The sequence below is a fragment of the Myripristis murdjan genome, chromosome 15, assembly GCF_902150065.1.
Source record: "Myripristis murdjan chromosome 15, fMyrMur1.1, whole genome shotgun sequence".
Lineage (NCBI taxonomy): Eukaryota > Metazoa > Chordata > Actinopteri > Holocentriformes > Holocentridae > Myripristis > Myripristis murdjan.
The window spans coordinates 10,588,853-10,611,111 of NC_043994.1; the positions used below are offsets into that span (position 1 = coordinate 10,588,853).

The window sequence follows — 22,259 nt, forward strand, 5'->3', positions numbered from 1 at the left end:
GTGTAAAGTTATGTTAACCTTGCTTTTCTTCTGGCTTACAAGGCTAGTGAAATATAGCCTATTATGTAGAATTAGAAATGTGAAATGGGCAGATTGTGCAAAGCATAAATGGATATCTGTTTTTCAACCTGTTAATGAGAGTACAGAGGTGGTTCTCACATTATCCATTATGCAGATCCCTAGTAGATCAAACTGGATCAAGCATTGTGTCCTGGAGTTCATCATTCAAACTTTGAAAGGCCATAACAGCTCCATCATGGAATCAATCTTTTTTTTTTTTTGCCTTGCCCCTGGCTCCCTCAATTATCTTTTAACTGAGCCCTTTGTCACAAGTGTTTTCACAGAGCACAAAGTGGCTTTATGAAAGCTCATTTTCAGTATAGCTGGGAAACACATACACGATTGCATCATGCAGAGACATAAGTCAATGCCAATGATCTCAAAAGAAGAATGACCCATAGAGAGACAATCAGAAGGGAAAACAAGTGTGTACACATGAAGAGGTGGTGTGTACACGGAAAGACCTACATTACTGGTAACTGCATCAGTATGCACACACTGTGTGCAAATGTTCACACACAGATGTACAGTGCACAAACTTTCTCAGTCACAAATTATGGCGGGATTGGCCAGCAACCCAGGAAAAATTGCGCAACTAAATGTGAAACTGATGAGTGAAAGAGAGCATTCATGTTTGCTTGGTTTTCCCTTCTTTTCCCCCCATGCACATTTTAATACATTATTGATGTTTGTAAGGGGTCTTTATATTTTATATGAATAATTTTGGTTGTTTTGCCACACTGAATTCCTTGTTTTTGGTCCACATCTGACATTTTCATTTTTTAATTGCCTTTTATTTTTACTTTTTCACACCCATTGCTCCCTCTTGACAGCATATTGATTTATTTGAGCAGAGGTTCTCGATTTGATTTTTCTTTGCTTCTGCATTCTCAGTGTTCATAAATTCTTTCAGATGTATGAGCAACAAGTTTGTATGTAAAGTCAGAGCCACTCCTGTCTCCCTCCCTGCCTCTCCCACTCTCCAAAAGAGAAACCCACAGCAGTACGGAGGTCACCTTAGGACAAACTTTGCTAAGCTCTGTGCCTGCAGGCTAATAGCTAAGGTAAACCAACCGTGACGTGTTTTCTTACCGTTCTTATCTTTTTTTTGTCTCAGAACATGGCCTTTTCGGCTTAGTGCCACCACTTGCCTCAGTTGTTGCGATCTCTCGCTTCATGGATTTCTCCATTGTAAATTTTCAGTAATGGGAGGGGGAGAGCGCCTCTTTTAAACAGCAGTGGGAGGAGTTTGAGACTGGCGCGAATTTTGGCAACAAACATTGCAAAGGAGGAGAAAAGCTCTGAAAACGGTAAAATGGCTGGTTCGTACAAGTTGGTATTGCTTCATATGATTACGTCTCCACAAAGCACTCAGTAGTTTCAGGATTGTTAGGTTCTGACAAAGCATAATGTAGGTTTAAAATGAATTTAAAGAAGAACCTATGAGAAGCAGTACAGTGATTATACAATAGCATCAGCCACAAGTCTCCCAGCTGTGAAATATTTTCTGCCTATGATGCATAAATTAAGTCCTTGGCAGAAAAGACTTCCTTTTTGCTGTTATCAAAAGTGCAAGCCCCTCCTAAACTGGCCCTCTCTGAGCTTTTTTTTTTTTTTTTTGCAGGGCATCAGAATCTGGGAAACAGAACCTTTTCAAGTACTATTCAAGTACTTGAATACAAATGCTGTTATCATATAACAAACCTTACAACCTTACATTACAAAACAGATAAAAGACTGTATTAACTGGGCAAATAAGCATTTAAAAGCATGTTGCACTCAGATCTATGCAGCAGGAATTGAGCCAGCAGCTGAGCGTAGCCAGGAAACGACAGAGGGATATTTTTGAGGAACATTTTTATAGCTCTAATTTGAGTCTATGGGACTCCGAGGAGACTATCAACAACTTGAAACCAGCTAAGAAGTACTAGTCACTCCAGATGACCTGATAATGATTTAAATAATTTTTATCTGAGATTTGAGACTCATGATTTTGCAGCAGAGTATATTAAAGAGCTGGACTCTTTATCTCCCACAGCGTGTGTTGAGAACAGGCCGTGTGTCCATCCACAATATGTCCAGTATCTCTCTAAAGAAGGCTATACGACTTGACAGGATTTCACCATTTCCTGTAAAAATTTGTGCAGAAGAGCTATCATCAGCATGGTGCCCAAATTTTCAGTCCTTAAACGGGGGCTGGGCAATAAATCAGTTAATTTGGAATTAAATTGATACAAATCACAAAACCGAGATTTTGGCCACCTGTGTTATAACATCATAAAAGCAGCTGAGTGCTCTGTCAAACAAGCTGGATAATTCATTCATCTACACAGAACGTGCATACTTGTAAATGTCTGTGCGACTCACAAGACACATGAACATGTCTGTTAAGATTCCCATTAGTTAGTAGTTGTAGTTAGTGAAATATGAGAAAAATATAGTTGAAAATTGTAAATCGTGAAAAATTTGAGGGAAAAAAATTAAGATCTTATGTTTTTGGCCATATCATCCAGCTCTACCTTAGATATGCAAAATGTTCCTGCTCTTTGGAAAATGTCTGTAATTACTCCTGTCCCTAAGAAAGCCCAGCCAACTGAAATTATTTTCAGGCCAGCTCATCTTACATCAGTCGTGATGAAATGCGTTGAGAAACGTGTGGTGTCCATGTTGAAAGCGGACGTGAACAGCAAATTAGACCCATTACAGTTTGCTTACAGACGGGGACGGAGAACCATTATCCACTTGGTTTTAAAATGTCTTGAGCACAGCAGAGCTCATGTTCAGCTGCTTTCAATTGATTTTAGCTCTGCTTTTAACACTCCTCAGCCGTTTCTTTTAATTTACAAACTTAGACTGCTGGATGTCAAGAATTTTTTTTTGCGGTTTTACCAGACTGCTTCAGAGAGTGTAACCAGGTATGGAATGACTCCATTGTTGGGGAGCCTTCCTTTGCCATCACAATCAAAGTTATCACATTTGGTTCAGGCTGTGATGAAAATCACTGATCAGAAAGATCATTATAGAGTTCATTATGTAAAGATCATTATGAAGGAAAGATCACAGACCTGACTGTAAACAGGCAGCCATGAATCACAAACTGCAGGAAAAAACCCCAATTATGACGTCCCAAGAATGCTCCTAAAACCCACATAATATCGGCACATCTCACATGTCTGGATTGGAAAATGCTAAATTCAGAGTGAGCCCTAATTCAGAGTATCCAAATTGGGATATTCTGTTTACATGATCCATGTCAAATTTGGAATTCTGCCATATTCAGAATAATGGTGGAATATTTGTGTCTATGAAGACGTGCTACTGTGAAAAGGGTTGTTTGTTAAATAGTGATTGAATTCTTTTACTTCATATGTGCAAGATGAATTTCTTGCTGAAAAGTTGCTGCAACTTGTTCAGCCGCCTCATATAGTCTTAGTGCCTCCATTTATTTGAATGATTGCTCATTCAGCACACATCCATGCTTCATCGCAGTGACTGCTTCAGCAAACAGAGGCTAGACCCAACATCGCATTGTGTCCTCTCAGATGATTAGTTTTACATTTTAGGCATCCGGCTGATGCTTTTATCCAGAGTGACGTCCACTGAGTGCAGCAATAGAATAACTTTCAGTTCTTAGATCGCCAGCAGCATTTCAAGCAACTAACAGCGGGAGAGAGAGATAAATCTAAGCCGGAGTAAATAAATATAAGCTAAAGAGGGAGAAAGATGATAAAGCTGATTTTGGAGCCAGTCTGGAGACCAGTGAGAAACGGGCTTAATTTTGCATATTTTTTAGAGTCAAACAAAAATCACTAAATCTAAGAATAGTTAATAATAATTATGTCACGAGCAGTCATTCTCGCTAGACCACACAGCTGCTGTTTTGCTGTGAAATAGCAGGCAGGTTTTTTTTTCCATGTAAGTGCAGCAGAGGCTTTCCAGTGAGCCAGCATGCACAATATCAGGACCCTGGCTCTGTTAGACCTAAATGGAATGGAAACATTGTTAATGTCATTAGTAACACCTTTGTTTTATTCCCGCTTTTTCATATCAAAATGGCTGCTGAGAGAGGGGTCTATAGCTTTTAGACTGCAAAGAGGCCATTGTTTAATCCCTGCAGCCTTGCCAGCCCATGCACAGTTGACCAGGCTGCAAGATGTCCAACTACATTAAAAAACTGAGAATTCATTTCTCTGAGATAAATGGCATGTTTTTGGAAGCAGTTTGTGTATTTTTCATCTCTCTGGAAAAGCAATGTAAAATGTTATTCCTCAGTTACTATCACGTTGACCTTCAGCAAGACATTCATCCTTCAAATGCTGCAGTGCAGCCACTCAGTGGCTGCCAGTAGAGAACTGTAGGTGAAGGAACGTGAAGCCTGGTGTTGCTGAAAAAGAGCCTGGTGCTCACAAAGCCTTCAGAAGATGACTAAAGGTTTAAAAACATTGTGTTTCAGCTGTCCAGGAAAGACTTCGACGGCTTCAAGAAGCTTTTCCACAGATTCCTGCAGGTGAAGGGACCGTCGGTGGAGTGGATCAAGATACAAAGACCTCCAGAAGACTCGGTATGTCCTTTCCATGTTGTATTTTTACTTGCATGTATTTGTTTTTTGTTCAATTCTGCATTGATAAAGTTGGAGAGGACTCAAAAGGAGGAGTGTGTGCATACGTGTGTGTGTGTGTGTGTGTGTGTGTGAGTGAGAGAGAGAGGTACAGAGAATTTAGCTCAATGAAAATGTTGAGGGATAATTTACATTCTTAACATTTAGAGATTGGCAAAATTTAGATAGATGTTTAGTTAGACGTTCGCAATCTCAGAAAGGTCAACTAAATTTACACTGTAGGAGTCAGCTGACACATCCACAGTGGCTTGCAATCACTAAAACAATAAGGGTTGTTGGGCTCAGAGTCACTGATGGACACAAACTGGCCACTGCAGTGATCACAGGCTAATCTTTAACCATTACATAACCCTGCTAACAAAAGCAGGGTTATCTGGCAGGTGGATACTTTAATGTAGACCGAGATATTCAAGGATAGGGAAAAAGTTTGAAATACAAGTTCAGTTAGGACTGGATTCCGCACAGAGATGTCATGTCAATACAATAACAATTTTATGTTATATGTTTGACCTGAACGGATGCCTCACTGAAAAGCCCATCTGTCATGTAAAGTGTTGTAAAAGTGTAGGCATCGTACCATGATTGTCCGTTGCCACTCCTATTTATAGCCGTCTTAAGGGTGAGTGTTCTCTGTGTGAGATTAGAGGCTGGGTAGATGAAGTTTGCCCAGACATCCATGTCTAAAGTCCATGTTTTCAGTAGAGCATCTAGTCTATAATTGTTGTGTCAACTTGAGGGCTTAGGCTGCCTACCATTTTGAATGTAGTGGTAGCTATCAGTGGTTTTGTAAGTGTAGAGTAGATGTCACTTGTTTCCTTTTTTCCTATGAAAAATGTCTCATTTCTGGACAAAGTTCTTATTCTTTTTCTTAGTTTGGTCCTTTGGTAGAGCATTTGACTGTAGACGTGGGCTTTATTTTAGGCTCAGATACGTCATGTATCTATTTTATCGTACATAAAGGGTGATTATAAATTGGTATGATCATAAACTACAACTTGAGTACCACAATCATCATGCTGTGCATCTCCAGAATCTCGAGTTCTTTTTAGTAATTCTATTAACCCATTTGATTTCCCCCTTAGGTATTGTCAGTGGTAGCATTTTTTTCTTCCACACTGCACAATTGCATTATAATATGTAACACTTCCTTGAGGCTACACTGTGCTTATGTTGAACTCAAATATTTAAACCCAGGATGCCATTTTGATGGCTGCACCATTACATTAAAATAAATAAATAAAAATCAAGACATGTTGTGCATAATTTTATATAGTATACAACTTCATGTAATTGAACATGATGTATTTGCGATCTTTGGAAACATTGGGATGACTAGAATTTACATTTCTGTGGATTTGAAGAAGGTTTGGCTGCAGACCATCAATTCATAATTAGAGACCCATAAGTGTTTGCAGGGTTGAAAAGGTTTTGAGATGTGACAGGTTCACATACATTTCATCCAGTGATTGACTAGGTCTCTGGTCCTATTAATTTGTGTCTATTTGCGTGGTAGATGATGTGATTTATTCTGATTTTAAACACTGTCTGCAAACCAGTTATTTCTTACGGGTGTGGTCCTTTCATTTTTTGAGTTTTGAGTCATACTGCCTTACTTTAAAGGAAACCAGGGCTTCTAAGCGAGTCACATGGACTCATAAACAGTGTTTTGGCACCTGTCATCCTGCAACATTAAAGATTTTGATAGCAGGCTGATTACACTCTCTGCAGTATTAGCAAAGCAAGAGAGATGTGTCTGCACTTTTCATCACAATTTACCTTCTCTGGTATTTGTTCCAGTTTGAACACAGCAAGAAAAGGATGAATACAGTCAATCTAGACTGTGGTTTGTCGTGGGTTCATTTGGTTAAACCAGGCCTTCCAACTATGAGGAACTGCTGGCTATCAGCGGTCCACATCTGCCTACTTGACTTGTGGAACTTGGTTTTACCATTATTTCCTGTTGTTGGTCATAATTTCCCTCTCACTCTTATCAAACCTTACAGGTCTCTTGGAGGAAGACAGAAAATGTTCAGGCATTTGGGTGCATTTTTTTGGTGACACATTATTTTCTTCTGCACAAAACAAACCTGATCAAAGGAGTAAATGCTAGAGAGTTCCACACAACCGCATTCAAAACATTCAAAACATTCTTGGTCTGAATACACCAAAAGACGATATGGACCAATAAAAGCATTTGCCCTGATTGTTGAATTCAGTCTCTTAGACACTTAGCTTTGTGTGTGAAACTTGAATCAGGTTGTTGCAGCCAGTGAAGTACAACTGTTCTGTGTCTGCTTAAAAAATGCACCACTTGTCTCTGCTCTTCAGTGGTCTTCCCTTCTCCTCAGTGGACATTTAAAATCGCACACCAAGACAATAACAGAAGCACTTAGTGGCACTTTCTTGAAATGGGTCTTGAACAGATCTCTTGTGTGATGGGTGGAACAATGTGTCCAGTGTTCCTTGGGTCCTCTTTGTTCCCTTTAAGTGCCATATGGAACGTACAGTAGACAAAGTGGGCAAAGTGTAGTGGGTTCTGTGTTGGCTACAGTACGACAGTGACACTACCAATGGTAGGGGTTCAGTTCACAATGGAAAATGCTAAAATTGTGCATTGTAGGGGTTTAGCTGACACAATCATCAAGAGTGACTCTAAATCAGTTGAAGAGCGGAATGAGTCGCAATTTCCTAGATAATTAACAGTTCAAGCAAGAATATTACTGCAAAAGGGCCACAGTGTCCTCACAATATTGCTGAGATCCTAGAATGATAGAGGATTGCTGCACAACACAACACAAACGAGGAAGAGAGGTACAGGTAAAGTTTTGTTTTTAATTAAGTGTCTATGAACCACAATATGGTAGATCGACCATGTAAATCCAGGTGAAAGCCATGGTATGAGTTTCTACTATTAAATTAGAAGAATAGTCAAATGTGATTTTTAAGCCATGGGCCATTTGAGACATGAGCTATGCAACAGCGGTTATAACTCATTATTACAAAGGTAGTGCTATGTTTTGTGTATTTCACTGTCTCAATAACTCATTTTGTTATAATTACTGAAAAGGTTTACATTTTTTTGAATTTCTAAGAAAATCATCTTCCTTAGTTGATTCATTTGACTTAACCTTGACTGAGACGGTTTGCATAATAGCATTGAAAGAGTGAAGATGAGATGGACATTTAGAGAAATGAATGAGAATTACCAAGTATCATCTTTGATCAGTTTCAGCTCGGAGTGAAGGAGTAAGCATTATTAACAGGTCATCTCCTACATCAAGGCAGTTTAGATTATGTTTAATTGTATAAGGCATTCATTGTATAGCCCTGTATAGACTATACACCACTCTACTAGGCAAGTGCAAACTGTAAAAGTATGTGACCAATGCTGTTTGATACAAATTTGGCTCAGTGATAGGTAGTTTTTGTCTCCATGTCCTACGTCCTGTGGTGCAGTTGGTCACTTACAAAGCCACTGGAAAGTGCCAAGTAATCGCTGTTTACCTCAGGTCAAGAAGAGCTGGTGTTCCTTATTTCTCGAATAGAAACAGCACAGTTTTGTCCAGTCTTCCTTAGTTTTCAGTTACAAGGGGCACATTCAGAGCTCCCCTTTGGTTTCTGAAGCGCTGGGTTGCCACATCCTGTCTTCACTTCAAAGTACGGAACTGAAAGGTTCATCACAGTTAAAAGTGCAAACTTCTCTGATTCTCCCTCAGTTTAAAAGTCTTGTCTCAAGGGAAGGTCTTTGAAGTCTGAAGTCAGTGTTTTCTGTCAGTCAAAATGTTAAGTAGTCAGAACCAGTGCCTGAGCATCGCCATCGAGTAGAAGCTGCATCAGAAGTAGGGTTTTGTGCGTGCTGATGTGCAGCCTGCATTTAAAGCCATGGGAAAGTTGTCCTTTTTTCCTCTTTCAATATGACTTCAACTTGAACTTCGCTAAACATGTCAGAGTGAAAGATGTGAAGAGCTGCAAAAGGGGAACATTCATGAATAAATGCATGAAAACCATGTCCACAGTGCACTATTATTGACTTTATTGAACACTTTAATGTTCAGCAAAGTATTCACTAGGAAGATATTGTTCAGTCCAAGAAACACAAAGTCCAACTTGTGGAAAGCAGAGCTGCTAACAGATCGGGGATTTTTGTCTGTGTTAAGGACTTTATAAGTTCACTGCCTTCAGAGATTAGACACTGATGCAGTGCTCACTGTCTCACCGCATTTTTTTTTTTTTTTTTTTTAAGGAGAATGGGTTTTCCCTCTTTTTAACGTTTTTTCATGTGAGAAACCAAATGTGTCAAAGGTGTGACTCAGACCAGGAAACACTGCAGCTGTGACTCCAGTGCCAACTCATTCGGACTCTCCAACATCATCAGTGTTTATCATGGCAAGTAGCTATTCACATGAGATTAAACTTTTATGGTCTGTGTGTGGAAATTGCCTCCAAAAGTAAAATATTAATGGAAAAATAGAATAAAAAGCTTCAAATAGGATTTTCAGAGAAAGGCACAAAAAACAATTTAACAACAGAGGCAGAAAGTGTGTAGTACATCATTAATAAGTTGCACATTAATACTCTGTTAATCAAAAAGGTCACGGTGAATTTTGCAGGTGTAAACACTGTATAATTTAAACACTGCCACAGATAAGCTTTTATTTAGACTGATCAAAACCAGAGCCTGAGATATGATACAGACAAGATGACAGGAAATTGAAACAGATCATTTTATTCCATCACCTGCTACAGTCTGTGTCACTCTGTTTCCATTAGTAATACTCAGCCTGTTCTGTTTATTCTTGTATGCATAGGCTGGCATAATCAAGATGTGAAGGTGCGTCCAGACTCGTTTAACTAGTATATTGGCTTGGTGATCTGTCATGCTAATATTTGACTGCTGCTGTATTCTTACTTGTCAGTGGTTGCTGCCACTCTCTTGACTTTTATGATCATCAGTGATGATTAAAGCCCCATTTCTGATGCTGTTTTTCTCCCTTTGGTGGGTACATGGTTGCCACCCTTTTTTCTGTGAGTTGATATTTGCGCCAAGTGAGCTCTCATTTCTCTGTGAGTTGTGTTTCATGCCTCATCTGTTTCTCATGTCTTTGTCTCAGTCGTCACAGTCAGGGATCCCTTTGTTACTACTAAAGTTATGACAGGAGTTTACCTTGCATGCACCGATGGCGTCAGGCTGGTTGTGACTGGTGAGGACAGGTAGACGTGCTGTGTTGTGATACAACTCGCCGTTCTACATCTTGTGCTCTGCTTTGCTTTGTTGTCTTTATTTCAAATTCTAGACTGATGAGAGTCATTTCATTTGACTTTTGCACTTTTCTTTTCCTTGATTTCATATATGAAGACAGATAAAGTGTTATTTACCTGACATTTGTTACTGAAGCCCTCCCTGTAGAGTTTGGACAAACACGCTCTACAGGTAGGGCAACCACACCCAAATACAAGAGAATTGCAGGCTTTGACTGCTGAAACATGTCAGAGCCAGGGATGCACCAAGCAGCTCCAAATACCACTGATCAAAGCTTATCGTCAGATTGTAGCATGTTCTGTATCTGCACGAGGGGAAATAACTCTCCACACCAAGAGAGGGTAATAGTCTGAAAAGACAAATCTGGTAGCCTGGGTATTGCATAAAAATAAACAAACTAGCATTAGCCTTTCATTTTCACACAACTCTGACTCTGAGTTTCACTGTATAAAGTGGGAATATGCCTGATTAAGAAGCTGTGGCTGGCATTGAGGCTTTCTCTGCCGCTGTCAGCCCAAAAGTCTTTTGCTTGTGGAAGATTTGTTTATTTTTTTCCATTTTTCTTCTTGTGACCTGATTCACTTTGGCTGAACAACCAATCACAGTGCTTTGTCGCACTGAATACCTCCGCCACCAATTAAACATCCTGAACCAGCCAGGAAGCTGCTGATGAGGGGCAATGGTGCTGGACACCACCGACCCTATTGGGAGGATTACATGCCAATTGTTAATGAGTTAGATGTAAGTAGTTTCATTTGGTACCTACACATTAATAATGTGTATTTGCGATACTTTAGGCTAATATGCAGGTTAATTTAATGGAATAAGGCTATTGTAAAGTCAAACTAGCTACCTTTTGTCTTCAGTTTTTATTTTATCACATTATACTCCTAATGAGTCAAAGCTGTTTGTTTTACCTGCTGTCTGTGTGCAGTGGATCTTGCGGCTCTTAATGAGTAAATAATTGAAGTCTATTCTGTTGCTGCATTCACTGTAATGAGCTCTGGATTACAAGGAAATGTTTGCAGTGTCACTAACAAGAATCAGACCTTGGTTCATCAAATATGAATATGAATTGTTTTTCTTCAGAGCAGCACACACAAGATGTTTTCTAAGATGTACTTAGAGGAGTCCTGTCGTTGCTGACATTCTTCAATTATCTGCAGTGTCACCAAATGAAATAAATGATTACCCAAGAGAGTGTTCTCACATCTGTTGGGAAATAAACATTCAGTTTAATCATTCCAGAGAAAACTCAATTATACAACTAGTTGGCCTAACACCAGAGATGATGGTGTCTGGCGTTCCTCAGCCATGTAAAGGTTTGTAACTCGCTGAACACTCACAAAACACCTTCAGCTGCAAGCCTCTTCCAGTGCAAAGACACACACACACACACACACACACACACACACACACACACACACACACACACACACACATACAAATCCTGGTCTGTGTTTCTCTCAGTTGGTGGCAAGTGACAAGGAGCTGCATCACTCTGCACTACTGAGCCTCCTTATTTATTTATATGAACTCAGAAGTTGGAGAGGGACCGAAAGAGAGGAACAGAGAAGATTAAAGATGGAGGGGGACCTAGAGAGAGGGGAGAGAGGAAGTGTTGCAGTGAAATGGAGAGTGACATAAAGAGAGGCAAACAGAGAGAGAAGATTAGAGCTGGGGAGAGGAAATTGGTGAGAGGACTGTCGAAACAGGGGCCATTAAGTGAAATAGAAGATGACAGTGACGTACAGTAACTAGAGGGGGGAAATGGGATGAGTGTGTGTCGGTGTGTATGTGTTACAATGCTTTGGAGGTGGCTCAAGATGTCCTCTACGTTGATGGTGATTGTATTAAGGAGGAGCTGAGAGAAGTAATCATTTTTGAGATACACTGCCTGCTTGACCTTGTAACAGCCGCTTTTTCAGATACCATGACGTGGATGACTTGGCTTAGGTGAGCAAGATGATGCTCCCCCTATAATTTACTTAAAATATGGTCTGTTTATGAGAACATTTTACCCCCAATGTCATTGCAGGAAATAAGACAAGTCTTGTTTTTAATTTGACTGTAATGCAAACAAATGGAAAGGGCAAAAAATATCCCCCCTCTCCCACTCTGTTGGCAGAAATAAGAATTAAGTGTTACTTGTCCACTAAGGAATATAACAGTGGTAGTGTGAGTGGTGTTTTTTCATTAGTTGTAAATGATTTGTTATGTCGTGACAGGTGTGTGTTTTATAAGGTCTCTCACAATGGCATCAGATGGGACACAGCCAATCAGAGGCGAGCGCTGGATCAGTCTGCTTTACACGTTGCAATAAAGGCCTGGTTTCTGTCTAATATCCTGGGATACTGTATCCTCATGCTGTTGCAAATAAACACCCTCCCAAAACACTGTTTACTCTGCTGGCAGTAAAACATCTCTCTCACACAGTCAAACATCTCTTAAAACCAGTGAAACACGCGTCGCACAGGCAGTGTGTTATCTGTGAAAGCTGCTGGGAGTCATGATGCAGATGTCGAAGGTGGAACGGGGAACTCTACACAGACATCAGCGCATATTTAATCATCAACTTGACCTGTCATGTTGGATGTTGAAATAGCTGAAGAGTTATGCTTTTCAAATCAGTCTCACTGTTTAAAACAGTTCAACACCAAATAACAAGTCGCTATGCTATGATTTTATAGTTATTCTCAGATAGATTATAACATTTGCTCAGTAACAGACGTGGGTCAGTGCCTATTCACGTTCCCATTCATCCATTCATTTTTCTATGCCCTTTTGTACTTTCTATTTATTAGGCTATATAATGCACATTTTATGTCCATATTGTACATAGGATTGTATATAGGAGTGTATATTTATACTTTATACTTTCTATTTTATTTTTATTTTTATTTTTTATATATTTTTTTACTTGCACAGTGCTGGAGTTGTTGCCTTTGCATTTGTTAGGAATTGTTTTAAGGTACTAGAGGTTTGTTTTCCCCCCACAAGAATCACCCTGCTCGTTAGGAGAAAGTGGGTGCACCTGAGGTGTCCACTCCCAGCTGGAGGTCTTTGATAATCAGCAGGGCTGGGAGGCTATATAAGGAGCAGTTGCTGCTCAGTTTGGGTTTTTTTTTTTTTTTTTTTTGTGAGAGTGTGAGAGTCAACACCATCAGTTGGCTCTCTTTGTATTTAGAAAGGGTAAACCAGATTTTTGTGTGGGGTTTTTGTATTTTTGCCTTCTCCGGGTCCACTGACTTCCACCCTTTTCTGTTACTGGGTTGTATTTTTTCAGTTCTTCTATCATTTTGATAGATTTAGTGGGTGGCAGGAAGGAGAAATAATCCCCTGCCACCTTTTTGAACCCAAGACCCAGTTTGTTTGTTTTTTTTTTTTGTTTGTTTGTTTGTTTGTTTGTTTGTTACATGCAGTTTGTGTTAGTTTTCCCCATTAGCAACCTTTATTTCTCAAATTTGTGTTCTACTTGGGGGGGGGGGGGCGTAACACATTTCACTGCTGCTGTACTTGTACATTCATGCATGTGACAGATATAAATCTTGAATCTTGAGACAATGTAAGCAGTTGCATCGTAGAAATATTTGGCAGTTAACATCAGGTAACTTTCCACAAATTGGATACACATTTTGAGTCAAAGCCTCCAGATAAATGCTAGGTTGGGAGGGTATTCCACAAAGTTAGACACTGATTTGAATCTGTAAAACAAAGGTTGAATGTTTAGCATAATGATCCACTCATCACTGGTGACAGTTGCTAATAATAGACAAAATTTCAGTGAATATTCAGTGAAAACTTTCGGTGTTATCTGGCTAATTTGCTAATCCTGATTAACACATGCAATGTTGACATACTAATGGAATTTGTTTGATAATACTGTATAACTTTTGGATACCTTTTAAACGAATTAAATGTTCAAGATGTGGAAAAGGACAAGACAGAAAAGGCTCTTCTGTTATTACTTTGATTGCACTGTTGTTTTTATTAATATTGTTAATGTGTGTGTGCGTGTGTATGTGTGGGTGTGTGAGTGTGGTGTTTAAGTGATTAGAGGAAGTACAGAGACTGGTATGCATTGTTGTGATACTCGATTTGCATCTGTCCAAGACATTTGCATGGTGGTTTTGGCATCTTGTGCATGAATGGAATTGATATTATGTGGCATTTCTTGAACATCAAGACCAGTCATCTTTGTAAATGATATCTGCCACTGCACTCGACAGAGACACCAGTGGCTCCTTAGCTGGTGTGTTGCCAGGAGAGCTATGGTTTTGATGACAGTAGCTGTGAAAAGCGGGAGGTTTGACATTGTGTTGAATTAACAATGAAATCATTGGCTTGGGTGGCAGGATGTACAACTACAAATTAAATAGAGCAGACACTTCAGCAAAAGTCAGCCTAACAGAAATGTAGCCCAAGCACTGCGCTCAAGGCAAAAATAGGTGCTTCCAAACAAAAAAGTATTAACTGCAGAATGAAAGGCAGCTCTGATATACTAACAGGATGAAAAAATGCAAATGTGTCTAATATTAGCCTACTTTTTTACATAGCAGCAGTAGGAATAGAAGAGACATTTTGGTGTATGAATAGAGGGAACACTTCAGGTTCATCAGTCAGACGGACATGTCTGAAGGTTTCTGTTATGTGTTGTTAAATTCTCTTTTCTTGTATTTTTCTATTATGTGATGTATAGATGTTCAGGGTTTCCTCCAGAGAAATGGTCTTAGTGCCCAATGTGGTGGTACAAAGTACAAATGACTTTGTATTTTCATATTGTTTTGTGTGTATGAGAAAAGTCCTCATCTGTTTTGTTCAGAAAGGGGAGCAAGTATCTGGGAGTTGATGCTGTGTTTCCTTCTAGGGGTGCAGGGTTAGGATGGGGAGTCTACCTGGATGAAGCCACATTTTTCTTAACATCACCACTATGAACACACACACACACACACACGTGCATCAGCGTTGCCTCTCTCAATTTCTCTCTCTCATTCTCAAGTGTTTCTCTGTATTAATACATCTGTTTTTGCCATCACCATCACTTAACTGTTTCTCTCTCAAGTTTACAAGACACTTATTTATCCATTCATGCCCTCAATTGCAATAGTGTCCTAATTATGATGTGGCCACCATGTCATAAAATGTGTATGATTTGTAGAGCTCAGTATGCTGCAATATGACTTTCAAAATGATTTCCCGGAATGGAATCGATATAATTCAGTGAGTTCTGCTTTTGATTAGAGACCATGGATAAACACTTGGGGACTAAAGTTTACTTTAGTCCTCAAGTAAAAACCAGTGTTTGCTAGGCAATGCTTTGCTAGGATAATGAGAGCTAATAGGCTTGTCTGTCATCCATATCCAGACATGAGGTATGTTGTTGACATAGTAGATCATAAGCTGCAACAGATTGTAAGAGCTGGTCATCAACTTATTACATAATGTAACTTTGCACAACTTTTGTGCAACTCGATCTGTTTTTTTTTTTTTTTTTTTTTTCTTTTTTTCCCCTATGGAACGGCCACTCCCTAACTGTGTAAAGGGCGTAGGCGGAGTGACAGCCCTTTTAGGTTGTTTGTTGTGTTGGTAACCTCATCCACCGTTTGTGTAATGGGTGAGGTGTTCCAGGGCTTGATAAACACCAGAGGAGGTCCACTGTGTGTCCACTGTCCCACGGCGTCACAGAGTTCAGAGATGGTGTTTGGTGACTCAACCCTTTCAGCGAGAAAGGAGACAGGATGGGCAGTGACCCCAGGCCTTGTTATTTCCTTACACACACAAACCTCAGGCCATAAATTTGTCATCGACAGCACCAGACACACACACACGCACACACACACCACTACCATTTATTATAGAAATGCTTCACTTTATTTGTTACATACAAAGTCATGCACAGCTGAACTTACAACACTGCGATTCTCTGACATGTTGGACACACACCCAGGCGAGTAACATCTGGTTAGGTTTTTGTGTCCCTGGATGCCCCCGCTCTCTGATTGGAATGTCTCTGCTTGCTTTGAAAAATGTCTTGCGAAAGAACAAGCCTCATTCACACTGGATGAAACATGGAGAAAGACAGCGACAGGAACATGCAGTACAATTATCTGCAGGTGAAGTTTGTCAAGGGTATTCTGCTGGGGAGAAAGTAGTCAAATTACTTCTGTTTCAAAATGAGAACGGCAAAAGTTGGAAGTTGCATCTGCTTGTTTGTAAATACACGACACAATTTAGATACATGATAGTGCTTTTAAAAAAAAAAAATAGCAGGTAACTTAAATCCTTGGTTGATAAATTTGTTGTGGGACAATAGAAATTACTCATTCTCTTCCTTTGTCGACAGGCAAGAGACACAAAGGCACTTTCTCTCTCAAACACACACACATACACACACACACACACACATCCTGGCTCCCGCCTTCCCTACTCTCCTTTCCAGTGAGTGGGAAGCAGTCAATTCATGATGTGTGAATGCGCTGATGTAAGAGCTGTAGTATTGACCCAGTAATGTAGCTTGACCAAACCTCCTTCACCTCCTGCACATACACACAAATACTCACACTATGCCCGAGTGATTTCAGCTGCTCAGCCAGCATTAATACTGAAAACTCAGTTTGAAACCAGCAGTATCTGCACCTTTTACACGCACAAAGTCATGCCTCTCTTTTTTGCCACAAATTTGTGATGTGCATATTTTGATTTTAATCTGTATTTAAGATCCTTGTTGTTCTGTGGAACACCTAGTGACAAAGCTCTTGGTGAAAGTAACAACCAATCATTAATTTTATATAAATACTTATCTAAACACTGTATCTGGTAGGTTTTTCTCTGCTGCACTGGAGGTACTGTATAGACTGTATGTATAGAAGAAAAACTAATTAGTTGGCTTGAGGAGTGATAACTGAACAAAGAAAAGTGTGACATTTACTTAAATTCAAACTTTATTAACTGAAAATGCAAGAAAAAATGACAACATGATGCTGAACACATTGTTTAACTGATGCGTGATCTCCAGGAAATGTAGTGCAAAGACACTGCAGCAATGACCTTGTAGCACCAAAGATGTCAACAAAATAAAAAAAGCTAGCAGCTTGATAAACTGTCTCCTCCCTCTGCTCCACAGATCCAGCCCTATGACAAGATAGCCGCACGAGGCCTGCCGGACAATGTGGCCGACAGCCTGAACAAACTGGTGGTGGTGAAGCTGAACGGAGGCCTGGGCACCAGCATGGGATGTAAGGGGCCCAAGAGTCTGATCAGCGTCCGCAACGAGAACACCTTCCTGGACCTCACTGTGCAACAGATAGAGGTATAGCAACTCACACGGGCCACAGCCACCCCATAGAGCAGACCTGAGGAGATAAAAAGTAGAGGAAGAGGAAGAAACCATCAGTCCTCACTTTGACAGACAAGGGCTTAAGTGAGCCACTGCTGTCCACAAAGCACCACACTTTGCCATCAATCATTTTGTTAGACTATTGAAATGCTGGACATCCTGCTTTTGAATTATTTTTTTCCTTACAGGCTGTAGTTATGACATGAGACCTTCAAATCAGGCTTATGGAACGTTACAGCTCTGGGATGACAGGAAAGGTCACAATATTAAAAGGATGGTAAACCCATGTAAAAATGTGCATTTTCTTATTCACTATTATTCTTTAGACCTATCTTCATCATCCACCAAGATCTGAGAGTTCCTAAAAGTCAACAACTGTGATAAAATTGAGTTTAGGGGCTGCATTTTCTACAGTAATCCATTCCAGCAGGACTGAGATGGCTTTAGTTTCTCTTGTAGGGAAACGATATTATCTGGACCTGGTAAGAGCAACCAGCTGTTCAGCAAAGAGAAAATATCCTGCTTGTTCGAACTGAAATAAATACAAGTATCACTAGGCTTTAGAGCCTTCAGCCGTTCTACCCCCCGCCTCTGAACTCTCTTCCGCGAGGCACTTGCAGTATTGACTCTCAACTTTCAAATCCCATCTCAAAACACACCTTTTCAAATTATACGCTCTGACCCTGACCCTTCTTCTGCTCCTTCTTCTTTAGGATGCAGAAGTACTGGGGAGCCATTTGAATTTTTTCTGGATGTAACTTTATAAAAGGAGAGTGGACAGTCTAATTAGTATTTTTTCTTCATTGAGAGAGGAGGGCTGAGAGGAGGAGGCAGCCATATATCAAGCCACAGTACAAGCTCAAAATCTGTCGGCGAGACAGTTACTGTAAGGTGTTGCCTAATGTAGAGGTGTGGTGTGGAAAGCAGAAAAGTGGCGGGGTACCACCCCAGCTCCCACGATGTCACTATGATGTCAGAGTAGGCGGTGGTTGGGTCCAGCACACATCAGGCATAACACAACAGCTCCTCTAGCGTAGCAGGAAGTGATGTTCTGTCTGGGGCGATACAAACATCTGCTCTGCTTGCTTAGTAATATAACATTTGCTGTGATTTCCTTGCTATTTGAGTTTTTTGGGAAGTTTTATGAACTCACACAATCCCGAGGGAAGGGCTGAGAGTTTTATAAACAAAACCAGACACTTGCAAAATACGGGAAAAGTGAGTAACGTTGTGATCAGAGGATTTATACTGGAGGAAAAATACTGGCACTTTGCCTCGTCGTGAACTGAAAATTGCAAGCACGTGTCTTTCCTCTGCCTTTTTCTTCCTGATTTCGTATGCGCACCTTCCTGTAGGCACACGTAACTTTATATATCTGAGGTGCCAGGGGAGAGACAAGCTTTTTTTTTTTTTTTGAAAATGAGCTGAGGGTCTTTTGAAAGGACCTCTGTGTGATATCTGGAGGGAGTTGTAGTGAAAGAGGAGCTGTTAGTGTACAGGCAGGCAGGTCTGTGGGATTGGCAGGGAAACAGAGGCAGCAGTGTGCTAGGAGAGAGAGGTGTGTGTGTTTGTGTGCATGTGTGTATGAGCCTGCAGTCATGCATGCCATGGCACTGAGACTTTCTGCTCTCACACAACACTCATAGATAATGGTCACAATCATTTGACAGTGCAAATGTACAAGATGTTGATGTAGATGCAAAAAGTGCAATAAAATAATTTTCTTCCCATTTGAAAACTAACAACCACTTGATTTGTTCCGCAAATAAGACTCAAACTAATGAAGTGTATAAAATAGCATATTACAGTGGCACTATAGCATATAATCATACAGCCTTAGTGGGCGCATTGTATGACATACTAAAGGAATAGTTCACCCAAAATACAAAAAGACTTTTTCCACTAACCTAAGATAGATTCTGTGTGGTTTGGTGAGGTTTCCAGTCTCCCTTCACCTCAATACCATTGGGCTGGATGGATATATTTGGTGTATTTGGATGGATATAGACTCAACAGTAACAATTCTTGCCGGAGGTGCTGGAGCCCTCTTATGATTGCTTGGATTGTTATTTGTTTAATCATTTTTTATAAAATCATTATTGCCTCAAGCTGTAAGAAGGTCTGTGGAAAACCGTGCCTCCCTAGTATTGCAGTCAATAAGTCACCTTCCCTGAGGATATAAAGGTCCAGGGTCCGAATCCCCAGGTGGCCAAGACCTGCTTGCCAACAATGTGGCAATTTACATACGTGGCATTTTTTCAAATTCTTCTGAAGGTCATAAGTCAAAGACTGCCTATTGCGCTTAGATCCTATCAATTGCTGCTTGCAGCTGTTTATGTTTTTTGGCCTTGAATCAAGATGTGACACTGAAATATTCAACATTAGTCTAAACTGATCTTGATACTTGTATGGGTTTGTCAGAGAGATGCACTCTGATATGTACATCTTGTGTGTGTGTGTGTGTGTGTGTGTGCACCTAAGGTGTATAATATTTGCGTGTACATTTCATAACAGCCTCAAGGGGCATTTCTCTCTACCTAACACACTGAGCTCTGTGTCCAAGTCACCGTTCTCCATTTTCCCTGCAGATCTGGTCAGATTACCTCCTGACTGAATCAGCCTATTTAGAAAGAGGGAAAATGGATCCCGTACATGTAGACCCCCTAACCTTGTGTCCTGTGTGAGAAAAAGTCCCTCTCAGCCACCACACTGCCTCAGTCAGATGACTACACATTTACTTTGGACCGCTTCCATTTCAGTCCCAAGACTGTAACCTCTTATTGAGGGCACACGCAGAAAGGCTTATTGGGTTGGCGCCACCTGGCTGCGGGTGCTGCAGTGCTTTCACCTGACTTTGGTAGATTTATGAGTGAAGAAAGGTATAAGAACACCATTTAAGAGTGGTTGTTTTAATTTTAGATGTAAATCTTGGGTCAAGATTTCTTGAAATAGTTGAGCTTTGTTTTTTTCTTTTTTTTTTTTTTAATACCAGAACTTGGAAATCTTCTGATGTGGGATTTTTTTTTTTCAGAAATTTTGACTTTATATGGGACAGACTATTTGGAATCCATATGTTGGAAATGTGGTTCATACAAAAGCAGATGGGTACAATTACAATCAGACACAGAAACAACATCTCAAAGTAGTACATTCTTGACCTTTTTAATGCGCAACATTTAACCCCAAAATGTCTTCATCGCAGTCTCATTACAGTGGTAGCCAGTTTCTTAATATCAGTTCCCGTAAGACGACATTAAGACCACCATTTTAGGAGATGCTGTTTTATACAATAGCAATAGCGCTGGGGAATCAAAAATAGCATATTACAAATGACTCAGCTGCGCTCCCTCCACTCCTTGGTTGTGTAAACCGTCCCCCCACACCCAGTGTCAACATACTGGAAAGAACACCGTATATAATGCAAATGTCTACAGTTCATTAAAGACCATGTGAGTCCTGGGTGGGGTCCATGAGCTCCTGACAGTCCTGTTATGACTCCACACAAAAGGGTGTGCTGATTACCAAGCAGCATTGTCATGGGTGTTGCTGGACCCAGTGTCAAATGAATGGCCAGCAGCACCCAGGGATTATCAGATACTCGGTCCTCCCTCCCCTGAGACGACCTGCCAACAATTTCCTCACATTTCTTTTTCCCCGTTGAATCATATCTCCCTGCTGATCCTCCTCCTCCACTTGGTTTAATTTTCTGTTATCTTTGTTAAAAAATTGCTTGTATCTCCCCTGAGATTTTTTTTTCCCATTTCATTTTCCTTCCACTTCTCATTCCGCTTTCACATTATCATTGGGAAAACTGTGGCTCAGATCCTTGCATTTGTTAGTACATGTTATCATGGTCTAGGAATTTATGTGTTTTCTACTGTTGCACTCATTGTGAGTGGGTAAGATTTCAACATACACACCACAAATATAAACTGTAATACTGCGCCCTAAATAATTGCCTAAAGGTCACTGTTGCTTTTACAAAACTGGTGCCAGTGCCTTTCCTTTTTATTCAAGTGGTTAACCCAAAAACGACCTCTCAAACACAAGAGCAAAAAATAAAATGAGCTGACTTACGGTTAACTTCCCTCCACTGATATCCTGGAAAACATGAAGTTTCGGCGAAATGGGCTTACGCAACAGTTGTCACTTTGCCAGAAAATACCCAAAGTAGCTGACTCACATCCAAATTGGTTATAAAATTGAATAAGAAACTCTCTGCACTTCCTCAACAACTACTGGTCGAGGTGCCCTTGATCAAGGCACTTAACAGTCTGTTGCTCCAGTAGAGCTGCTCTGTGCCAAAGAGACAGTGGTTGAACTGGGCAGCTCCCAGGTAGAACTGTGTGTAACTGGTTCAAAGTAACGTGGGGTGTTACTCCAGGGTCGCATCTGTGTCCCCCTGGATAAAGCTTAACGAAAGGAAAAGGTTATTGGCATTCACTCAGTTTGTTTTTGTTTTTAACTCTGTCCTGATTCCTCCTCTTCCCTCCCCCATCTGCCACCTCTCTTTCCCACAGCACCTGAACAAGACTTACAACACAGATGTGCCGCTGGTCCTCATGAACTCCTTCAACACAGACGAAGATACCAAGAAGATCCTGCAGAAGTACACACACCACCGTGTCAAGATACACACTTTCAACCAGAGCAGGTAACACAACCTGGCTGTGACTGCACATAACAGTGGACCTGGTGCCAAGAGGGACTATAACCAAAAGGCTTTGATTGTGACTGTCAGTGAATTTAAACTTGAGGCAAAATTGAACTTGGGTAGAGTGTTGGGTTGTATAGTTACCAGGGTGTTACACAGGTCCACATGGTGGTGAAATATCTTCTCAAGTTGCCCCGTGCTCCCCTTGACTGCTAATCCATAATACTTAATTTCTAATCCTCCATTCACTTCCATGCCACATCAAAGCAGCACCCAAAATAACAGTTTTAACACAAACAAAAGCCAATAAACCAGGTTATGCCAACATAAA

General features: G+C 40.4%; 1 protein-coding gene across 2 annotated transcripts in view; it reads left to right on the top strand.

Annotated features, from left to right (window-relative positions):
* The window catches only part of ugp2b (UDP-glucose pyrophosphorylase 2b), a 43,577-nt gene that overhangs the window by 6,940 nt on the left and 14,378 nt on the right, over window positions 1–22,259 (top strand). For both annotated transcript variants that reach the window (XM_030070127.1, XM_030070126.1), the window contains exons 3-5: window positions 4,514–4,621; window positions 17,062–17,247; window positions 21,795–21,928. In XM_030070127.1, the coding sequence (XP_029925987.1) occupies window positions 4,514–4,621; window positions 17,062–17,247; window positions 21,795–21,928 (428 nt within the window). The remainder of the gene's footprint in view (window positions 1–4,513; window positions 4,622–17,061; window positions 17,248–21,794; window positions 21,929–22,259) is intronic.